This window comes from Spinacia oleracea, chromosome 1 (assembly GCF_020520425.1).
Source record: "Spinacia oleracea cultivar Varoflay chromosome 1, BTI_SOV_V1, whole genome shotgun sequence".
NCBI lineage: Eukaryota > Viridiplantae > Streptophyta > Magnoliopsida > Caryophyllales > Amaranthaceae > Spinacia > Spinacia oleracea.
In genome coordinates this window covers 112,260,454-112,281,084 of record NC_079487.1, presented here as the reverse complement: position 1 = coordinate 112,281,084, position 20,631 = coordinate 112,260,454, and the positions used below count along the sequence as shown (strand labels likewise).

The following is a 20,631-nucleotide window of genomic DNA, read 5'->3' as shown; positions in this document are numbered from 1 at the left end:
TTATTTCAGAGCATACGGCACGCAACGCGCGCCCGAACCACTAGTATTAGGAAAAGTTCTAGATTAGATGTTAAACGTGCCTATGATCTAGCTGTTTCAGCTAGGAAGGATGGACACTAGCTTTTTCTTTTGTGTGTAATTACTGTCAAAAAAAAAAATTAAAAAAAATCTCTTTATTACTCTGTATTATCTGTCAAGTGACTCAAGTAGACTATTTGTGTATTCACCTGAAAAAGAAAAAAAAAGGAGACTATTTGTGTGTTATACTGTTATGTGATTGAAGCCCAAATATTTTTTGGGTTGGCCATAACCCAAAATACAGAAATAGCAGATTCGGTTAACTGAGAAGCCCAAATACGTAGGAAGGTTCCAGAGTGCACTTGAAAACCCCTCTTATTTCCAATCTAGTATTACCCCGCCTATCAAGAAACATCAGTTTTTGAAATGGAATCCTTCTCAGAACGAACTAGAACTCTCTGTTTATCATTATAAATACCTCTTAAGATTTCAATCTCGTCATCAAAAAACAGAGAGATCATCAATCCTCAAAAGAAAAACATCTGCAATTCTAAACTCAGAAAACCAAAACCAAAAATCATTTCAACAATGTCGCTAATTCCAAGCTTTTTCGGAAACCGACGAAGCAACGTCTTCGACCCATTCTCACTTGATATATTTGATCCCTTTCAAGGATTTCCCTTCAACACCCCTTCTCAGTCTCTCTCCTCCACCGGTGGAGACACCGCTGCGTTTGTGAACACTCGAATTGACTGGAAAGAGACCCCGGAGGCCCATGTTTTCAAGGCGGATTTACCTGGGTTGAAGAAAGAGGAGGTAAAGGTTGAGGTTGAAGATGGAAAGGTGCTTCAGATCAGCGGGGAGAGAAACAGAGAGCAGGAGGAGAAGAATGACAAGTGGCACCGTGTTGAGAGGAGTTCTGGAAAGTTCTTAAGGAGGTTCAGGCTGCCGGAAAATGCAAAGATGGAGGAGATTAAGGCGAATATGGAGAATGGTGTTCTTACTGTCACTGTGCCTAAAATGGAGGAGAAGAAGCCTGAGGTCAAGTCCATTGATATCTCTTCTGCTGCCTAAGCCTAATTCCAAGTTTTCAAATGATAGAGTGCCTTTGTTCAAGGATGTTGTTTATGTGTGATTTTTTTTTTTTTGGTTCTACTGCAGGAATTTTCACGGCCTTTGGCGAGTGGACTAATTTTTCGCGGGAGTTCATGTGTGATATTATCATGTGTAAAAGTGTATTTGTATAATGTAATGAGTTAACTAATGAAGAAATAAAAGTTTTTTTCTTTTGTTAATCTTGTCAAAATTAAGCTTTAATTTGTCATCTAAAGTATTTTTTTTTTGTCAATAACTCAATATAAATGATTGAATGTGAACCACAAAATAATCAAGAGTGTGATCTGGAAAATCAAGGTTGTGAAAATTATGTTTTCCACAAGAAAACAAACTACTTACACTTATGTTAGATCCTGACCATTCTGTTCAGGAACCTTGATCAGACTTTCAAACATGAGAAAAACAAATTTTGATTTTGACAAATAAGAGAAATTACTCCTATAGAATTTTAAGCAAATTAAAACACTATAACAAGGCTCCATTACTAAATTTTGACAAGGATGATTACAACAGTGAAATCGGGACTGCAACAGAACATTCAGACAACAAAATCAGCAATAACATTGTTCTTAATCTAGTTTCAGAACACAGGGCCAGATCATTCATAGAGACATCAGACGTACTCAAATTCCATTTATATATGGCAAAAGAATGAACAAAAATTAGTTCTATTTTAACGTTTCTACATGGAGCATTCAACATGCCAGCCAAGTTAAAATAATTCACCTCAATTCGTGAATCAAAATATATATGATGACATTAATTCCGAGAGGCAAAGACTTACATAAAACACAAGCCTCTATAAGAAAGCCCTCTACCGGAAATTATAGCAACTCAGAGTGCTTATGTAAAACTCATGACTAACATCAATAGGGTCTAATCATTTGGACGGTCTATACATTTTGATGCTCAGTATTTTGTTGAGCAATCTTAGATTTCCTGTTAGTCGTGGCTGTACATTTCACTCATCTGTAATTCCATTATGTACAGAAGATGCACAAAACTGATGATTCGGATTCAGATTGAGAGTTTACATCCTTTCACTCCCATCCAGATTCTCTGTATGATGATCATCAACAGCAGCAACCTTAGCAGTGCTCATTTTCGTGTTTGCAGCCTTTGCAGCATTTTGCGTTTTAGTTGTTGTTGGTTTTATGCTGTTTGGGACAACGGCAGTGAATCCATCGTCCTCTTTCTTTAGATCAGAAGGGGGTAAGAAACAATCCATGGACAATCCTTTAATGTTGAAGTCCACTTCTTCAATTGTCCAAATCTCCTCCATACGTGTTCTTGAATGATTCTCTGAGTTCTCACCATATCTAAACAGTGAGACTGAAGTTTTACCAGAATGTGCTATGTTAACACCATCTATTGTTTGGTAGTCTTGGATAAGAGACTCCATGGTAGTCTCCCAGAAAATGCTATCACTCTTTGAAGTTTTTATTCTTAGAAGATGACTGTCCTCTAGCTGGACTAGAAGTCCTGTCCTTTGGCTGAAGTATCCCCAAACTGTGTGACGGATTATCTCTACATTACTGCTGCTCCTTGCTTCAAGTGTTGATGGATTGGCTTCTAGCTTTAGCACGAAGCAATCTTCATCGTTTACTACTTTCTCGCCAATGCAGATTGCATTTGTGAACAGGTTTGCTGTCATCCTCGGATCAAGACCCTATAAAAAAAAAGTTCCATTTACCAATTAGTTCACAACATTCAGGATTAAATCAGCATTAGCAACGTTACCATCCCGTACAACACCAGTTGAGGTTAAAAAAACAAATCAAGAGTACATAAGAAATTGTGATCAACCTCCATAATAAGAAAACAACTACTGACCTTCAAGATTTAGACTAGTCAACAACCAATTTTCAAAAGAAAGGGAAGAAATTGCTGTTTGGTTGGTGAGTAAAGAAAGAAAGAAAGCACTCAAGACTCTGCCCTTAGTTAGTTCTAAGAGTCAAAAGGGAGGCCCAAAGCAAAAGTGCGACAATTTAGCATGATTGAATGAATATGAATATGTCAATCAGAATTAAGGAAGACTAACACTTTTAACCGGCAAAAGAAAATGTTGCTTCTCTTTTGTCAGTTTTGTCACAAAAGAAAACCCATCATTTTCCTTTGGCATGTCCCATTTGCAATTAACCTACTAATTCTGTTTTCTAGAGTAATTTGGGTAGCTAGAGTTGAAGCCAAGGTATACAAAATTAACAAACAATTAACGATATGGCCTGATGATAATCTCAATTTTAAAACAATTAGTAGAGGATATCAATCTTAATAGACAGTTCATTTTGAGATTCATTTTGTTAGGCATAACAAAATAATGAGGCAGCCTCTAATGGAAAAACACATCATTGCGTAATTTTTCAATCATGCCAATAGCCAGCAAAAGCCAGTAGAATCTCAATTATGGCAATGATTGTCAATGAATCACACTAATTGATATAGAATTGAAAATTTTAAAGCATGCAATCACACGATTAAGATATCCAGATTCTATATGATTTTACAACTGTAAATGATCACTAATGATATGAACAACTTTTTTACCAAAAACGCGCATAAACATACAATCAGACAACTAAAGCAAGTTAAGTAACAAAATCAAAAACCATATTTCACCATATTAAGAACATGATCAAATGGAAAGAGTGATAAGGACCGGATTTTATGGATGTATACCTGCAATGAACGCCGGAGAGGTCGTGGCGGGCCTCGGGAGGCGTGTGAGTTGTGCCAAGGTGTCTGCCTCCAAGCAACTTTCCCATCACTGCCAGCACTAATCTTAGTACCAGAAACAACCAGCTCCAAACACCACAAATCTGGCTTCTTTTGCCACAAAACAAACCCTCCTACTTCACCCCCATTCTTCAGTCCTTTAACCTTCACTACTTTATTATCCGCTTTTGGGTTATTCACAGACAAATTCTCACCAGCACTGAATTCTGATGCCGTCATCTTCACCTTTCCCATAGCATACATGCTGTCGATCGAGTTCAATGCGTGCTCCCCTCCCATCGCTGCAATGTACTGATGAATAATGTATTTCGCCATCGAAGATTCCTGTTAAGCATTTCATCGAACACATAACGATCAGTTTACAAACCCCAATAAAGAAAACCTTAAAAGAACATAATACTTGTTCATTCAAGCATTTAATCAAACACTTTGTGTGCAACAAAAACCCAGGAAAGAAAAACAGAAAAAAACAATGAACGGGTTTGTTAAAACTCACAATTGGGTGATCTTTGATGCATTTGGTAACCTTGTGATCGGACGGAATCGGTAGAGGAATCAACGGAGCACCAATTACACCAAGAAGAAGCTGAATTTGAGAGTTACGATCAGCAAAAGGCAAAGTAGCAGGAGTTCTACCAGGGTTAGGTTTCATCCAAGATTTCATATTGGGCCATTTATTCTTGGCAGAAGGGAACATCTCTTCAGGAATAGGAACTTCAAGCACTGTCTCAAGTCCATCTTCCCTGTCAAAATTAGGGCAAAGCGTCCTCATAATCACCCACTAATTAAGGTTTACAATAACAAGGGGATGAAGAAAATGAAAACAGAGGAAGCCAGAAGAGAAATATGAGAAAAGAGAAAGAGTGAGGTTAGGAGAAAAGAAAGTAGAAAGATTGATTTGTTTAAAAGAGAGGGAAGAAGTTGGGAGTGAAAGTGATGGGATGTGGTTAATTAACGTGCTAAGAGCTCATCAATTTTTGTTTTTAACGGGAGCTCAATCGTGAAGGCACGCCTCTCTCTCTTCTTCTTCTTTTATACCGCCTGCTCTGTTTTATTACTTTCTATAAATAAATAAAATAAAATCTTCTGATTGGAGGGAAAATCCTGTGTACGCAAGATCATGGTAGGCAAGGACACGTGTTGGCTATCTATTAACCACATAACTACTCCGATTTGATATCAGATCTTGGTTAACAGGGTAATGATACATGCAACTCTTATGACTACAATATACGAAGTACATTTAATACATTTTCTAAATTAGAAATGATTTATTAGAAATTGTCAAAATCACGTAGCGATTGATGTGATTACATTTTTAACCTCTTATGAAAATATATAGCATTAGAGTTGTATATACGAAGTATCATTTTCCTTGTAGTTAAAAAGACGACTAAAATCTTTTTATTGGAGGGAAATCCAGTGTGCTCAAGATCATGTAAGGCGTCTGGACATGCGAGGAGGCATGTTGACGATGGTCCATAATCGGACTGGCGTATTGTGTTTTTTGTGTATCGAGAGAGCCGTAAAAAATAAGGCAATAAATAATGTAAACGGAATTCGATCACATATCTTGAGTACAAATTTGTTAAGACTTTATTAACAAAGCTAGTTGACATCCACAAACTGGCGTATTATATGTAAAAAAACCTTTCATTTCAAGTCCTGATAATATGGTAGTATATTTTTAAAATTATTATTAGTATATCGGTACTTTTAAAATGCATAGTTAGGAATTAATGACGATATTGTGACATGGAAATGTTGCTGCTTGATTGACGGCAATTGACTGAATATGCACGTTCGAGTTGCGGTTGGAGGGTTAGGCATGGAATAAAAATTTATATTTTGATAGAATTAGTAATACAGAGTAGTAATATTACTATATTAGATTATTAGTATTAGTATTATCTTTAATTACTTTTTTAATAGAACTTAATACGGTATGGTGGGCTATTATGCTATTAGCCTAACTAAATGGTGGGCCTAATGCAAACAAATTTTGACTTGGCATTTAGTTAATTCAAAATTATTCACACTAGACTTCGTTTTAAAGTGCATTAAAGGTTTTGATTGGCATTTGGTTAATGTTTTTCGTTTGCTAATTAGTCAAAGAGTTCACATAATCAACCTCCACTCTGTCAAAAATTTCACACTGTCTAAATATTATGAAAGAGTACTAGTTGGATACTTGGATCCATTTCAATATTTCTTTTTATTTTTATTTTATGGCCTCGATTTATTTACAAAATGGAGATCGCTTGTGAGTAGACGTGGTTATCGGGCGGGGCGGGTCAGGGTCGGTGCGGGTCAAAAGAGGGTCGGGTATTGAAAGGGTCATTTTTAGCGGGTCGATAATGGGCGGGTCAAAAGCGGGTCGCGGGTCAATAGCGGGTCATTAGTGGGCGGGTCAATAAACGAGCAATGAAAAATGAAAAACAAAAGAGCCATGTGCAAGTACAAGTAAATACGAAGCTATACACGTAATTTTTTGTATCATTACTATTTTAATTTTCAAAATAATTGTAGTATAAGTTTGACCCTATAATGACCCTGTCCAATAAAGGCCATGTCCAATAAGAGCCCTGCCCAATAAAAGCCCTATAAACTTGACTCTAACCCTATATCTATTGGACTACCCTGTCCAATAACCAGGTCTACTTGTGAGTAGCTAATTAAAAAGCTGCAATAGTTTGATTAATCATATGGAAGATTTTACATCGAATATTTCTTTAATTTGAATCTTTTGGGATCGTAAGTAGAATACCTTTTATCTTAGGTGCAAATCTAGTCAAATACTCCGTATGTTGTATAGACAAATCTTTCACGCGGTTAACAAATGGCATTGAGCCTAACATGCACAAATAATATAATGACAAACACAACGTGAGCATGAGCAATACACATATGATTTCACATGAGGCACTGCACGAAGGTGTAGGTTGTGTACGTAACTTATTTCAAAGAAGTTGTTATCTAATTGTTTCTTGATGTATACCTTAATTTTGCTTAAGGCATTCTATATGTTTCAAGTGGATAAGATCAAGAAAACATGCCTTAATCCACAAAGCAATTTTCTTATAATCACATTGGTGTGGAATAAAAAGAATTAAGAAAATGAAGCTTGAATTAGCAATAAGCAAATCTTGTCCAAATGAAGATAATGGTCGAGAAAAATGTTGTAACAGAAAATAGAATCTACATTCAATGTGTTGGGCATTGTTATGAAAGGAATCAAGTTTTGATATATAAAACTTGGAAATCCATAGATTTTGTCGCTGTCTCTGAAAGACATAACAAAGAGCACCTTGAAACTTTCTAATTAAAGGTGTATCCTTAAACTTAAGGGGTGGCAAGTGTAACACCCAAGAGATAGGAGAGAGAGAGAGAGATTAAGGTGCAATTAAGCAATTATGTGTCGGCTACCCATGCTTGCTGGAGGGTGCCTAAACATGTGGCCGCCTTCCTTCCCATTTTATATCAATTGAACATGCTGCTTCACGACAAAACTCTTTCAGACTATGTCCTTTTCCTTCCGGTGCCTCCTGTTCTAAATATATCATTATCTTAATCTTAATTAAAGGATGATGATGGGTCGGACCGGCCCTTTGTAATGAAAAGGCGGTTCATTTAAGATGGAGTAAAATATAAAATAAATTACATTAAACCGTCAAATACTAGCTATAATTTTAAGAAGGTGTTCTGATCTGATCAACTGAGTGATATATTTTCTAAGGTCGATGTTGTGATGAAATAAGATTGTTACTTTATTTCTGGAACAAACGATCGAGACATGTATAACATCATTTGAAGTAATTAGTTATTGGGTGATTACAGGAGTTGATGTTGTTAATTAATCCAATTAAGCCTATGATATGTGATGAAATGCATTGATTAAGACCTAGTGAGAGACTAATTAGTTGATGAGACCTAGTGCCAAATTGGCAATCATGCAAGGCACGTTCTCTAAGGAGAAAAAAACCAAGCATAATTTGTCCCCTTAAATATTCCTCTTCTGATGAGGGCGACACACAAAGTAGGAGACCATGTAGATTTAAGATGTCTCTTTCCTACAAGTCAATTATACCAAAAATTTAAGAACAAAACTTTAATTAATTAATAACTTAAACTAATTTCTTAAGTAAGAACTGATTATGATTTGGCCTGTTTTGCGTACTCCATGTTGTACTACTTACTTGTTTCTCTATCACCGTCTTCGTTTGGTAACTTATCGCATCGAGTTTGCAGAATTGGATCGAGTCTTTTGCTTTAGGTTTTTCTGGTGACATAGCTAGCTTACCTAAAGGCAACTAGGCCAAGGTTTATTTATTTATTTATTTTTTAATTTTTTTTTTTTGGTGTGCCATCCAGTTCACCTTTAAGGCTAATCCGGATTCGGGACGAGTTCTGATTGGTTAGGTTTCAATCCCCTCCCAATTGTTGTTGTGGGGATAACACGGGGTACTCCCTACCAAGTTCAGCCTCAATCACAACTGAACCAACAGACAATTGGTTGCAACTAGGCCAAGGTCATTCAACAATGAACACCTTTACCATTTCATTGTTCCGTCTCAAATTATTGCCACATTTTATGTTTGAATATAGCATGACGGTCGCCTTTGATTTTACTAACATATCCACTTTGAACCCTTATCAGTTATTACAAACATGAGCAAACGACGAGCTCGATCAGGTTTAGGCCGGGTCAAAAAAAAATCTCAATATTCTGGGTCGGGCCTAACATTGTGCTCATTTTAACCCGTTATCATAAACATGAGCAAATTGCGAGTTCGGTCGAATTTAGGTAAATACGGTTGTGGGTCGGGTTTCGAGCCGAGCCCACGTGTCGTGGCCCTAAACATGCCCGACCCACGCAAAGCCACTCTGTATCGGGACGGGACATGTCGGACCAAAAATTTCAAAATTGGGCCGAGGACTACGGCCCTCGTGCCGAGCAGGGACGAGCCGTCTTGCCTAAGCATAATTTTGCTAACTTTAGCGTGTTTCATCGTGTCGGGCCGAGTCGTGCTGGCCTTGTCGTACTTTTCCCCAAAAAAAGTTGCGGCCCAGGCCCAACCCACAACTTCCTGCTCATGTTGGACCGTGCTTTTTACGTGTCCGTGTGGGCCGGACTATTTCCACATCGTGTCGGGTTGGGCCTTGGGCCGGCCCACAATCATCTATAGGTTCAATAAGGCCAAACCAAAATGTTTCATCCGATCATTTTGGCAAAATTCGATCCAAATCAAATTTATAACTAAAATTTTAGTTTTCAGATGTCCAAAACTATCCAAATTTTTTAAAATGTGGCCACTGCAGAATAAGAAGAAAAAAAAAACTAGCCTAAAATTCTTCCCGAACACGTGATTTTCCGGGTCAGGTTGCATTAGGTCTATCTTATCATAATTCCAAATAAAAACCACTAAGTACTCCGTAATAAAGATGACAATTTCATAAAATTATGTCACGGCTTAAGGTTTTACATGAGAAAGTGGGGACTTTAGTAGCCAAAATTAGAAACGGGAAGATAATTTTGGGACGCTCGTTTAGGAAAGCAGGAAGACAATTTTGGGACGGAGGGAGTATGAAGGTTAGACAACGTGACAACTAATTCTGTCCGAAAGTGAGTGTATATTAGTCGGAACAAAAATCTATCTGAAGTATTGATATGGGGATCCTAAAGTAGTTGGACAGCTAGTAAGAATTTGTCTTGTATTTGTCTGAGTCTAATTAGGCCTCTAACTCTCTAAGCTAGGTAGATTCAAAGTGCTGTGCCCAAAATCTTAGATATAAACGTGGGCTAGCACTTAACACTTAACAGCAAGTCCGCAAATAATAATATTGCGAATAATATCTTGAAATAAATCTTGAATTACAGTTTGCGCACACTATAATAATACTATAATTAGTGTTCGCATCACATATTCTGATTTGCTATTTGTCCGTGTGTATCTAAATCCTCATTTCTGATCACCTACCTTTCAGTTGGCTGCTGTATCAACCTCTGATTCATCAAAATGAATTTCTAATTAAAGGCCAATTAAATTCATAGCTAAATAAAATTATTGTTATGAAGATTTATTTATTTAATAATCTATTATTTATCTTATTATCAAGGGGAGATGAATTCGTTAATCTTTTCTTCACGTTTTGGTCCAAAGCCAATGAGTTGGATTAATGAATTGAAGTAAACGCAGAATTTAGGTTTACCCTTTAAACATTTAAAATTGATTTTGTATGAGTTGAAGAGTAATTCATCGCATTTGAACTAATGTGGTCTCATCGCATCTAGACTAATGTGGTCTTCGGGGTTAGGGCATAAGTTGCACGAAGTAGGATTATATCACATTCTGATAGAGTTATGAGAAAAACTTGATTATATTAATGTTAGTATGGAGTATTTATACACGTTTAAGAATATTATAAAGTACCAATGGCTTGTTGATTCAGTTGTGATTGAGACTGAACTTGGTAGGGAGAACCCGTGTTCGATCCCCCGCAACAACAATTGGGAGGGGACTGGAACCTAACCACCCAGAACTCGCCCCGAATCCGGATTGACCCCTAAGGGTGAACCAGGTGCTAACACCAAAAAAAAATATTATAAAGTCAATAATTTCCTAAATAAGAAGATACAATATAATAAATATGTATACAAATATAAAAGCTTCACTTAAGAATACAATCAAGGAGATAATCATTTCCTTATTCATGTTTCGTGCCATAACTCCCGAAGTACTACATTCGTGGTATTTAAATAGTCAACGTTGAGTTTGGATAATGGATGAATATGATCATTAATTCATTATCCTTCACCTCATTTCTTCATTAAGAAGTAATTAGTGTCTTAGAAATGGAAATTGACTCTAACCGACTCCTTACAACTTACAATTCTTGCAACTGCAATTTAACTCTCTCTTTTAATTAAGAAAGTCATCCCATGAATTAAAGGCACTACCTTACGTTACAAGAAGTACAATAATTATGATCTTGAGTATGGATGTTTTAAAATCAACAGGCACACATTCAAGTAAAGGGCTGATTTTATTAAGAAAAAATGGATAACAAAAACAATCAAAGGCATAAGATCACAACAACAAACCTTTGCTACCTTTTTAGGTTCCAAATTAAACAAAAAAGTCTCACTTTAAAATATAGGCACTGTTTGGCAAATAGCGGTTAGCTGTTAAATATAGCGGATTGTATTAGCAGATTTGACTAGCTGTTGATATTAGCTTGTTTGACTAGTTGATTGTATTAGTTGGTCATGTAAAAGTGTTTGGTAAATAACTGATATATAGTTGTTTGATTGTGTAAAATTACCAATAAGGACATTAACTTATTTAATTACAAAACTTTTGTGTGCCCCCGATCTACGGTATTTTATTGTACATCCAAATATAAAAGTGAATCAGATAAAAGATATAAGTGACCTTATTCGAGGACTAAAGTTACCTTACTCTAGGATAAATGTGACCCTAACCATTGAAAAACGCGACCTTAACAATAAACAATGAAGTGACTCTAATCAAAATTGATATGCTTGTCCAAGTTATAACTATGACCAATACAACACCACAAATGAAAATATACATCAATACACAAATGTAATATTACTGGCTACGTGGAGCTTCACCCCACACCATGTACAATATTGTACATTGCTCTACCATTTGAGTTGATAGCCTTGAAAATAAGGTAACTTATAACTACAATAAAGAAAACTTATAACATCAATAAGGGTAACTAAAAGAACATAACAGGTGCGGATAACCTTCCTCTTTTAAGCCGCCACACAATATATTATCGTAGATCGGCCTTTCTGAAAAGTTTGTGATTTCATTATAGAGAAGTAGTAATTGCTAAATATATAGATACGTATGGTTAGATTTTTATCAGAATAAAATGTACTAACATGAATATAATTAAACAACATTTATATAAAATTGAAAATTTGTCCACTAACAATTTTTAAGAAATTGAATTATTAAATGTCTAATTTGCAAAATAGGAATAACTAAGAGGAAAAAAAAAAAAGTTTACATTACATTCTTATAAGAAACTCAATTTTTTTCCATTACTAGTTTAGGGCCCGTGCAACGCACGGCTACTACTAAAACAATTTATAATAGTAATTAAAAGACTTGTGATATTAAGAAAACATGAAAGTAAAAAGGATATATGAAAAAGTATAAATTCAAAGTTGTGTAAAAAAAATTCAAATAAACTAAATTTGCATATTACTATACAAAGTTAAAAATTATAGTTGTTTACTTGTATGTAGAAGGATTTAACAACGTAAAACAAACCCGAATGACTCAAGATTAATTTTCGAAAAGACCCGAGCATAACCGAGTTAGTCAAATACAACATATTTTGAATTGAGTAAAATCTTGATAAATAAACTTATATGTTAGTCTACTTACCATGTATTATTATTTTAATTAACATTCTTACTTACCAGTTACCATGTATTATATTATTAATAGTAGACTAACATTAGAAGTTCATTTATCAATATTTTTTATATTTCTTATCAGATTAAAAAGTTATAATAATACATAAATAAAATTATATCATAAAGGAAAAAATAATATTGATTTAGCTTTCCTCCAATAATATATTTTGCATTACACATCTATGGTAATTAAAATATATTTTTATCTTAGTTTCCTAAAAAAACGTAATGTAATTTATTTATTTTAAAGTAAAAAAATATATAAAACATTTTGGCGGGAAAAAATCGCACCAGAAAATGACACGTGTCATTCCTGGTGTCTCTTTTAGTATATAGTAATAAATTATATTATACATCATCTATTTAAGAAATAAATGTCTAGTTAAAAAATATAAAAATAAAAGGTAAGCAAAGTAGTAAAGTTAAGTATTAAAGTGAATAAAGAAAAGGTAAGCACCGTGTTATAATTTTGTGCATAATTCCCCCCCCCCCCCCCTAAAAATCACTTATTTAATTTATCTAAAGTCACTCTAAAAGCATTTTGTCTAATATATCTGAACTTATTTGAATTTATCTACACATTAATTTGTTGGCAGTAATAAGTCAAAATAAGCTGGGCACTACAAATCATTCATGATTCATCTAACAAGGTTGTTAAACTCAGATAAGATAAGTTTAAGAAATATAAGGACTTATTAAGCGGTAATAGAAGGTTCATTGGACGATCAAGATGTTTAAAAATTCGAGTCGATCTCAAATATTTTTGACATTTTCTATTGTTCTATCATTGTTTAGTTTCATCTTCTATTTTGTTGCAAGGGTTGTTACCTTCATTGTAATTATTTGATTAAGCTATTGCAAATCAGTGAATCCAATAATAAATGTGTGGGCATGATTGATATGGGTGTAATTTTTGCAAACTTGAGGACTAAGTCGTCTTTTTTATATTACCTAATACAATCTTCTAATTGAAAAAGCTCAATGGAGCAACATTTTTGAAATTAGGGTTTCATCCCAATCCTCTTTTAATCCTCTTATTTCCAAATACCTAAATTAGAGGATTTGAATTGGTCAAACCTCTAATTTTTTGTCAATCCTCTAACCACCAAACAAAACTATACTATAATCATTCTTAATAGGAATAGTTTGTACACAGCCCCAACCCTAAGGGGTAGGCGAGGGTGCAGACGCCTAGGGCCAGGATGAAAAGGAGCCCAAAATAAAAATCTGATCTCAAGTTCTGGGCACAACACCTGAAGAGTGAAGACTAACTTTACCTTGACATCCACACAAATCTACAATCTATCATGGGAAATTAAGGGAGCACAAACTAGTCTCTAGTCTAAAGTCTAAAGTCTAACCCAACCCAGTTGAATGTCCAACTTTTGACTTTCCAGTTTAAAGCACTTAAAAATACAGATAGATATCTATCGTTTTGGATGGGGGTACAGCCAAGCTGGCTGTACCCGGGTATAGCCAAAAATTTACGATAGATAGATAGATAGATAGATGATGCTTATAAGTAATATAAGTAGGGCCCATTACCTTTGAAATTATGAATTAATGACACCATTTACACCCATAATCCACATTGCATTAACAACAGATAAGCAAAGGCCCTTTAGTCAATTCATACAGTTTATCAAGACATCCTCGGCTTAATTGTGTCACATTGTAGCCTTAGCCTTTGAAGAATTACATGTAAAACAAACTTAATCCTAAAAAAACAGCATAATCCTCTTTTACAGCAATAAAGCAGATGCAACCGAGTCTCTTCAACAGACACACTTTTTCTACTTTTCCGTATCACAATAAAAGAAAGAAAGCTAGCAAAACCTAATTAGCTTCTGGATAGAAACTCAATTTCCATCGCAAACAGTAATACATTACTGGGAAGTAGGAAGATCTCTTTCCTCCTCTTTAAAAACTTTGTTATACAGTTGGGGGTTCTTTCCAGTGAATGCAAACGATGGACTCGAATCTTAAACAGACAAATTCCTTAATTGTCCTCGAGATGAATTGCATAATTAGTACAACATGACATGAAACGAAGCTGTTCGCTAAACAGCTCTTGGGGCTAATCTAATACGTACTATAAACAAACATTGCCTAATGAAAGTGGACTACAAAGAAGGATACCTGCATTTTTGCTGATGGAGCTTTTTTGCAGATACGCTTCTGTCTTTTTTTTCTTGAAAATTACAACAACTTGCCACGGTTCTGTACAGGAATCTTAAGAAGGGACATTGAAGTGAAAGAGCCAAGAGATGACAAAGGCAAAGACCATACAGGCCAGCAGGAAATTCAGAAACCTATGCCCTTGCCAGAAATGCCGAGTCTCAGGTTGATGGGGTGGAGCAACCGTGGGCGCAGGATCGTTAGCCTCATTCCATTGCTCCATTAGCTCTACTTCATTTACACCTACCACATTGCGAGCTGTTGAACCACATATCTCGCAGGTTCTGTACCAATTCAAGCCAAATAAAGGATTTAATGACTGAGATTTATTATTCCAAACTTGATTTCAATACAGTACTTTCTCAATGATATTGAACTTTTTTAGAATGGGACGAGAGAAAACATAACAAAAACTAAATAGGCACATTATATCTAACATCTTTGAAATACAAAGGAAATGTAACCCAGACATTTTATCAAAGGTGCAATTCTGCATACATTAAGCTCCTACTGAAAAAAGGAAAACTCCATAGATATCAAAATTTTAGAGATCTATACCCAGATGGAGCAATATGCTGCCTTGAATCCATATAGAATTCGGCCCACACATCCCCTCGACTCTTTCCTTTCTTTTTTATTTGCGTGAGAACAAGTAGTAGTATCATGAAGTACGGAGTGTAAATGAATGGGATGCTAGGATTATTAACACGCTGGGGTCCTAGAGGAAGTAGATTTTAGTTCAGCACATGTTATTCTATCTTCAGAAAACCGAAAATCACTAGACTTTGAGGCATTCAAGTGTATCCCAATACATGGCAAAGTGGCAAACAGTAAATCCAGACATAAATTGTATTATTTCCTCCTTTTACCCTCCCCTGCTATAGGTTGGACTGAATAACAATATACAGTAGGTTTTATAAATAAAGATCAATATAACACATCTAACACTTCGAACTTTGGAGCATTATAAATCAACGCATAGATACTGCTTTAAGTTCTAATATATTCATCCAAAGACATTAAGAGTAAACCACAAATGGAAAAATCTTCAAAACCAGTATCCCACAGACAGTTCAAAATTATAAATGTCAACTTAGATTTCTCGTGACATGCTTTTATTTTATAACGAATGACATCTTAAATATACTAAAATCCTCCATTATATACACACTCACTGGTTCTGAACTCCCCAAATACCATATCCTGCGGATATGCCATTGCCAACCATCTTAGCAAACTTAGTTATTGGCTTATTGCATTAACAAAAGCGAGTGGCCAAAATAAAAATAAAATAAAATAAGAACCACATTGACATATACAAATAAATACTTCTAGCTGCAGAGTAACGGAGTGAGATTATACAAAGTGAAAAGAACCTGCTAGCAACACAGATGCACATATGGAGCAAAGAAGCTCAATGGCATGTCACAAGTCCATTTGCAGATCCATCATCCACATAAGAAAATCATGCAACTTAGTAAGTAAATACGAAGTACAACTCTTTATTCTGTTCCAAGATACCTATACCGAGCCTCTAAATGTTCAACAGTACACAACAAGAGACACTTTACAGTAGACCAAAAGCACACTCCTCAAAACCAGACCGGTTCCATCCTTACATGCAAACCCGCTTAAGGAAACAAGGTAGGGGTTCTACGTACAACTTGCCAATTAAGAATGCTGGAAATTTTACAGGAAATGACTAGATGATGAAATGAGGAATACAATTAAACCACCTCAAAAAGAAAAAGAAGGTAATAAGTTGAGAATTGAATAGTTATTAAAATAAGAGAAGCAAAACCATAAGAACTTTGAGTCATTGAATACTCAAAGAAAAAGAAAAAGCATTTGGATTATTGTATTGATCAAACAAGAGTTATATATGAGTGGAACGAACAGCAAAGAACTTGACAAACCCTGCTTTACGGAGTCTGAAAAAGGAACCAGCCAACAAAAGCTTTCAGTTTTAGACAACGATACACTGCAAAAGCCAACTATGCTTTTTAGTGTTCAAACCTACTTGACGCTATTTATACGGCATCCTTGAGTACTTATTAACAGTTGAAGTTCATTGCACAACTTGTCAATGTTCTAAAGCATCTAGCCACTATCAAACTCGACTACTTGAGCAGGGCTGATTCAATGACTTGGTGGGATACAATCTTGGGGTGTTGCAATAACATCACATATAAGACATACTGTTACAAAAGACATGAGAAAGGTTAAAGAAATCAACAAACACGAATTCACAGATTTAACGTGGTTGGGCTGATTCACGAACAATGTGTTAGCTACGTCCACCAGAAAAAGGAGAGAGTTTAAATGATTTTAACTCTTAAGGAATACATATTACAGTGTGAGTCCAGGTTCGAACAAGGAAATTTATATAGTACGCCTTGAAACAGAACAAACTAGGCCCTAAATAAGTCTAAAACACATACTTGTATCATCTTCTGCTCTTATTTAGTGACCCCTTTCACTTCAATTACACACCTCGAAACCCAGATCAAATCAGAAAAAATAGAAAACACGAATACAACATTATCTAGAAAGTTTTACACAAAAACAGTACTCAACTCATATTAATTAGTCAAAATGCTGACATGTAACTTAACAATCTGTATTTAAACTCAACTCGTATTAATTTTGAACTCCCTCCTCTTAGACATGAAATATTACCAAAATTGTCAAATCAGCCACATATTCAAGAATATGACAGCATGGAAATGTCCAATAAGTAACAACAAATCAACTGTCAAATGTCAATGTGAGAGGATGCTAGATTCTTCAACACATATGTTATAGCTAAAAATATCAATAAATTCGCACCAAAAAAGATATATATCAATAAATCGTTTATGCAAATAACATAGAATCTCTTCTGCCAGTGTCATTTGCTCACCGAAAAAATATTAAAAGGCGCATGGGAAAGAAGGATATTCTTAATGGGATTGAATTCACAATTATCCACTTGCCAATTTCCATAACTGGGTGTCATTTCGATATGAACTACAATTAATAATAATAACTAAAAGCCGGAGAATCCAAGCAGGCCATAGGATTAAGTAGACATTGGTATTTTCTCCCCTTCATGTTTCACATGACAGGAATTAATAACAACCACCTTCAGCACAACAGCTACTCAGAAAAGTCAGCAAATTATTCACATGTTACAGATGCAGTTGCTAAATCACTATATGACTAAAACATCTCAATAAATAATTAACTAAAAAGGAAGTTGCCGACATTTGATACAGAAAATTTTAATAAAGAAAACTTCAGTTATACGTAATGAGCTTAAGTTGAGAATCTAATAAATTAGATAAACAAGCAGAGTACCCCATGGTCCTCACCTTTTGCTTTATTTATAACTTGATTCCCTCATTCATTTTTGTACCAACTTTACTTTGTTTATAACAGATTTTCCCTTCTTTTATCCAATACACAAAAATGTGTCAATTCTTATTTCTTAGTGCACCAATATACCTTTCATAGAATACAAGCTTTCTTTTATGGATTACCTAATCAAATCTCCCAATGAGCCAGAGTATAAAGCATCCAAGATGAGTCATACCCACTCACAAATGACCCAAATACAAGGACCATTTTCGAAGCGAAACCGGCAAGAATCCAAGTAATCTGGCATTTCGGTGACTAAGCACTAATGATTTATCACCTAAACATCAATTAACACATTGATTTATCATGAACAGTAACAAAACTCTTTGACTCCATAACCCCAAAACAAGCAAGACTAAAGCTAAAAATCAAAAAAAAATCACAACATCCATGTCAAATTCAGAAGGTGTAAGCAAGAAAATCAACAAACTAAACACAGTTAATTAAGCTTATAAATTACAATTAAGTAAGAAATGAGGTAAAATCCAAAATAAATTAAGAAACTAAAAGCAAATAAGTAGTAGCAGACTAGCAGTAGTAGTATAATCAAGTAACTTACTTGTTACCCCTAATTTTGAACCAAGCTTCAGCGCAGTGTTTATGGGCAGCAGCTAAATCTTCTTTACAAGAACATCCCAACTCAATTGGGAAACCAGATTCAGGGTTCGACCCATCTAAACTCAGGTGGCAAATTCTACAATCTCTCTCGACTTTCGACAAATGCACCGCCGTTTTCGTCTCCACAGCCGCCACTCCGCCTCCACCTCTCTCCAGATCCACCACCTCTTCCACCGAAAACTCCGATAAACACGAAGAAGAAGACGACGGCGACCTCCTTTTCTCAGTCAACCTCCCACTACCAACATTTTCACCCACTCCACCAACAACCCTTGTACAACACTCAGCTGAGCTGTTGCTGCTACTGCTGCTTTCTCCATCGGAGCAACGGACACTCTCCTCGTCGGAAACCTCGCCGACGGTAGTGTTGGAGCACCGGCGACTAATTCCTTGCTCAATATCAACAACATGGGTTGGCATTATGGTTGACATTGGGGATAATTTTCATGAAAGGTCATCAAAATGCCTTGAAAAAAAACTGGGTGTGGTATTATTGTGAGATTTATACAAGTGGGGTTTTGCCTGTTTCTCTGTCCTTATAGCTTCTCCTTGTTCTTGTAAGTGGGGTTGTCTCTGCTACTCCATTGAAGAGTAGGTGAAGGAGAAGAGAAAAGGTGGGGTGGGGAGGTTTTAGGCCTGTTTTTGGTGTTGTTGGTTTGCTTTTGAGGTGCCCCAGGAAGGGCGGAGGAGAGAGAAAATGGAGAAGGGCGTTTGATTTGTTACGGGCAACAACAGGACTACTCCACAAAGACTATAAAACATCTCTAAGATACGAGGCTATCGATGGTCATATACTCGTATTGGTCAAGCAAGTTAATCTTAATTAATTTTCGCGGTGACTCTTTGGACATGTGAATTTCAACTACTGTATCCATTTCTTTTTTTCTTTACATTTGGCTTTTTGTATATTTATTAACGACTAATTAATGTGTATTAAGATTCCTCTATTTTTTTACGTTTACTTTATCAAAATTCTGATATTGCTAATATGAGAAAAATATAATGTCCTAATAGAAAAATGTGAGAGATTAAATGCCCAAATGAAATTTTTTTTGTTTAAAATAATCATTAGACACAAATTTGATATAATATTAAAGTATTTATGTGATAATATAAAAGAAAATGTTAAGAATATTTTGAAACAACCAAAAAGGAAAACGTAAAGAACAAAAAGAAACAGATGGAGTAGTTTTTATTTACTTTTAGAATAGCTATATGGTAATATGGGTAATAAATACAGTAGAAATTATAAGTGGCATTTCCCAAAAAAAAGTAGAAAAAATAAAAATTATAAGTGGGGATGGGGTGTTCGAATTTGAGATCTACGTATACATGTCTTTGGTATTAACCATTAAATTAAGATGTCGTTGGTAATTTTAATTAGTTAGGCTGGTTAAAGTTAAAGAAATCGAATTAGGTTTTTGTTCGATTTTATATTAAGTTTAGTTGGATCAGGTTATAACGGCTAATGTTTTAAATGGAATTCACGCTAGTTTTTTTTTTTTTTTTGAGGGAAGAATTCACGCTAGTTTAGTGTATTAAAAAAAAAATTCAAGTCACTCCAATTATCACTCCCCCCACTCTCAAAGTGTCTAGCCTGCTAACCCGGACGGGTTAACCCGTGTGGAGTTCCGATCCGATAGGACTATTCATCTTACCTTGCAAAAAAAAAAAAGTCACTCCAATTATCGTATTCTAATTGGTTTTTTTTAGTTTTTGCCAAATTTAACTAAAGTCGGAGTATACATTTGTACTTCCTGATAAAAGATTGTACTCTATAATGCATCTTTCATTTCACTTAAACTCATGTAATCTTCCATTTCTCTCTAAATACTTCACTGCTTATACGCATCATCTTAACTTCTTCTCTAGACCATCATATGTTATCATACAGATAAGTAGATGACGGTCGATAAGTCATTCATCAAATATTCAAGTCGGCTCATTCCAAGGATTTTTACCACATTACCCTTGAAATTATGTTTCAATAATAAAAAAAAAAAAATCAAAATTCTTAACGGAATACTTTTGTGTGTTGATGGGAGGAAAACCCGTCAAACATAAGCTAAATTAAGTAATAACAAACCGTGGAAGAGCCACTCCTATTA

General features: G+C 35.2%; 3 protein-coding genes across 3 annotated transcripts; 1 reads left to right on the top strand and 2 right to left on the bottom strand.

Annotated features, from left to right (window-relative positions):
• Positions 1-461: 461 nt before the first annotated feature.
• LOC110785511 (17.8 kDa class I heat shock protein) lies at positions 462-1,313 on the top strand. Its single transcript, XM_021989967.2, has one exon. The coding sequence runs from the start codon at positions 607-609 to the stop codon at positions 1,090-1,092; it is 486 nt and encodes a 161-aa protein (XP_021845659.2). The 5' UTR covers positions 462-606; the 3' UTR covers positions 1,093-1,313.
• A 441-nt stretch (positions 1,314-1,754) lies between these two features.
• LOC110785512 (uncharacterized) lies at positions 1,755-4,901 on the bottom strand. The gene is made up of 3 exons (XM_021989968.2): positions 4,367-4,901; positions 3,814-4,194; positions 1,755-2,803 (listed from the first exon to the last, which is right to left on the bottom strand). Exons 1-3 carry the CDS (start codon positions 4,640-4,642, stop codon positions 2,165-2,167), a joined length of 1,296 nt encoding a protein of 431 aa, XP_021845660.1. The 5' UTR covers positions 4,643-4,901; the 3' UTR covers positions 1,755-2,164.
• An 8,999-nt stretch (positions 4,902-13,900) lies between these two features.
• Positions 13,901-19,275, bottom strand: LOC110785513 (uncharacterized). The gene is made up of 2 exons (XM_021989969.2): positions 18,465-19,275; positions 13,901-14,790 (listed from the first exon to the last, which is right to left on the bottom strand). The coding sequence occupies exons 1-2, from the start codon at positions 18,953-18,955 to the stop codon at positions 14,562-14,564; spliced, it is 720 nt and encodes a 239-aa protein (XP_021845661.1). The 5' UTR covers positions 18,956-19,275; the 3' UTR covers positions 13,901-14,561.
• Positions 19,276-20,631: the final 1,356 nt, after the last annotated feature.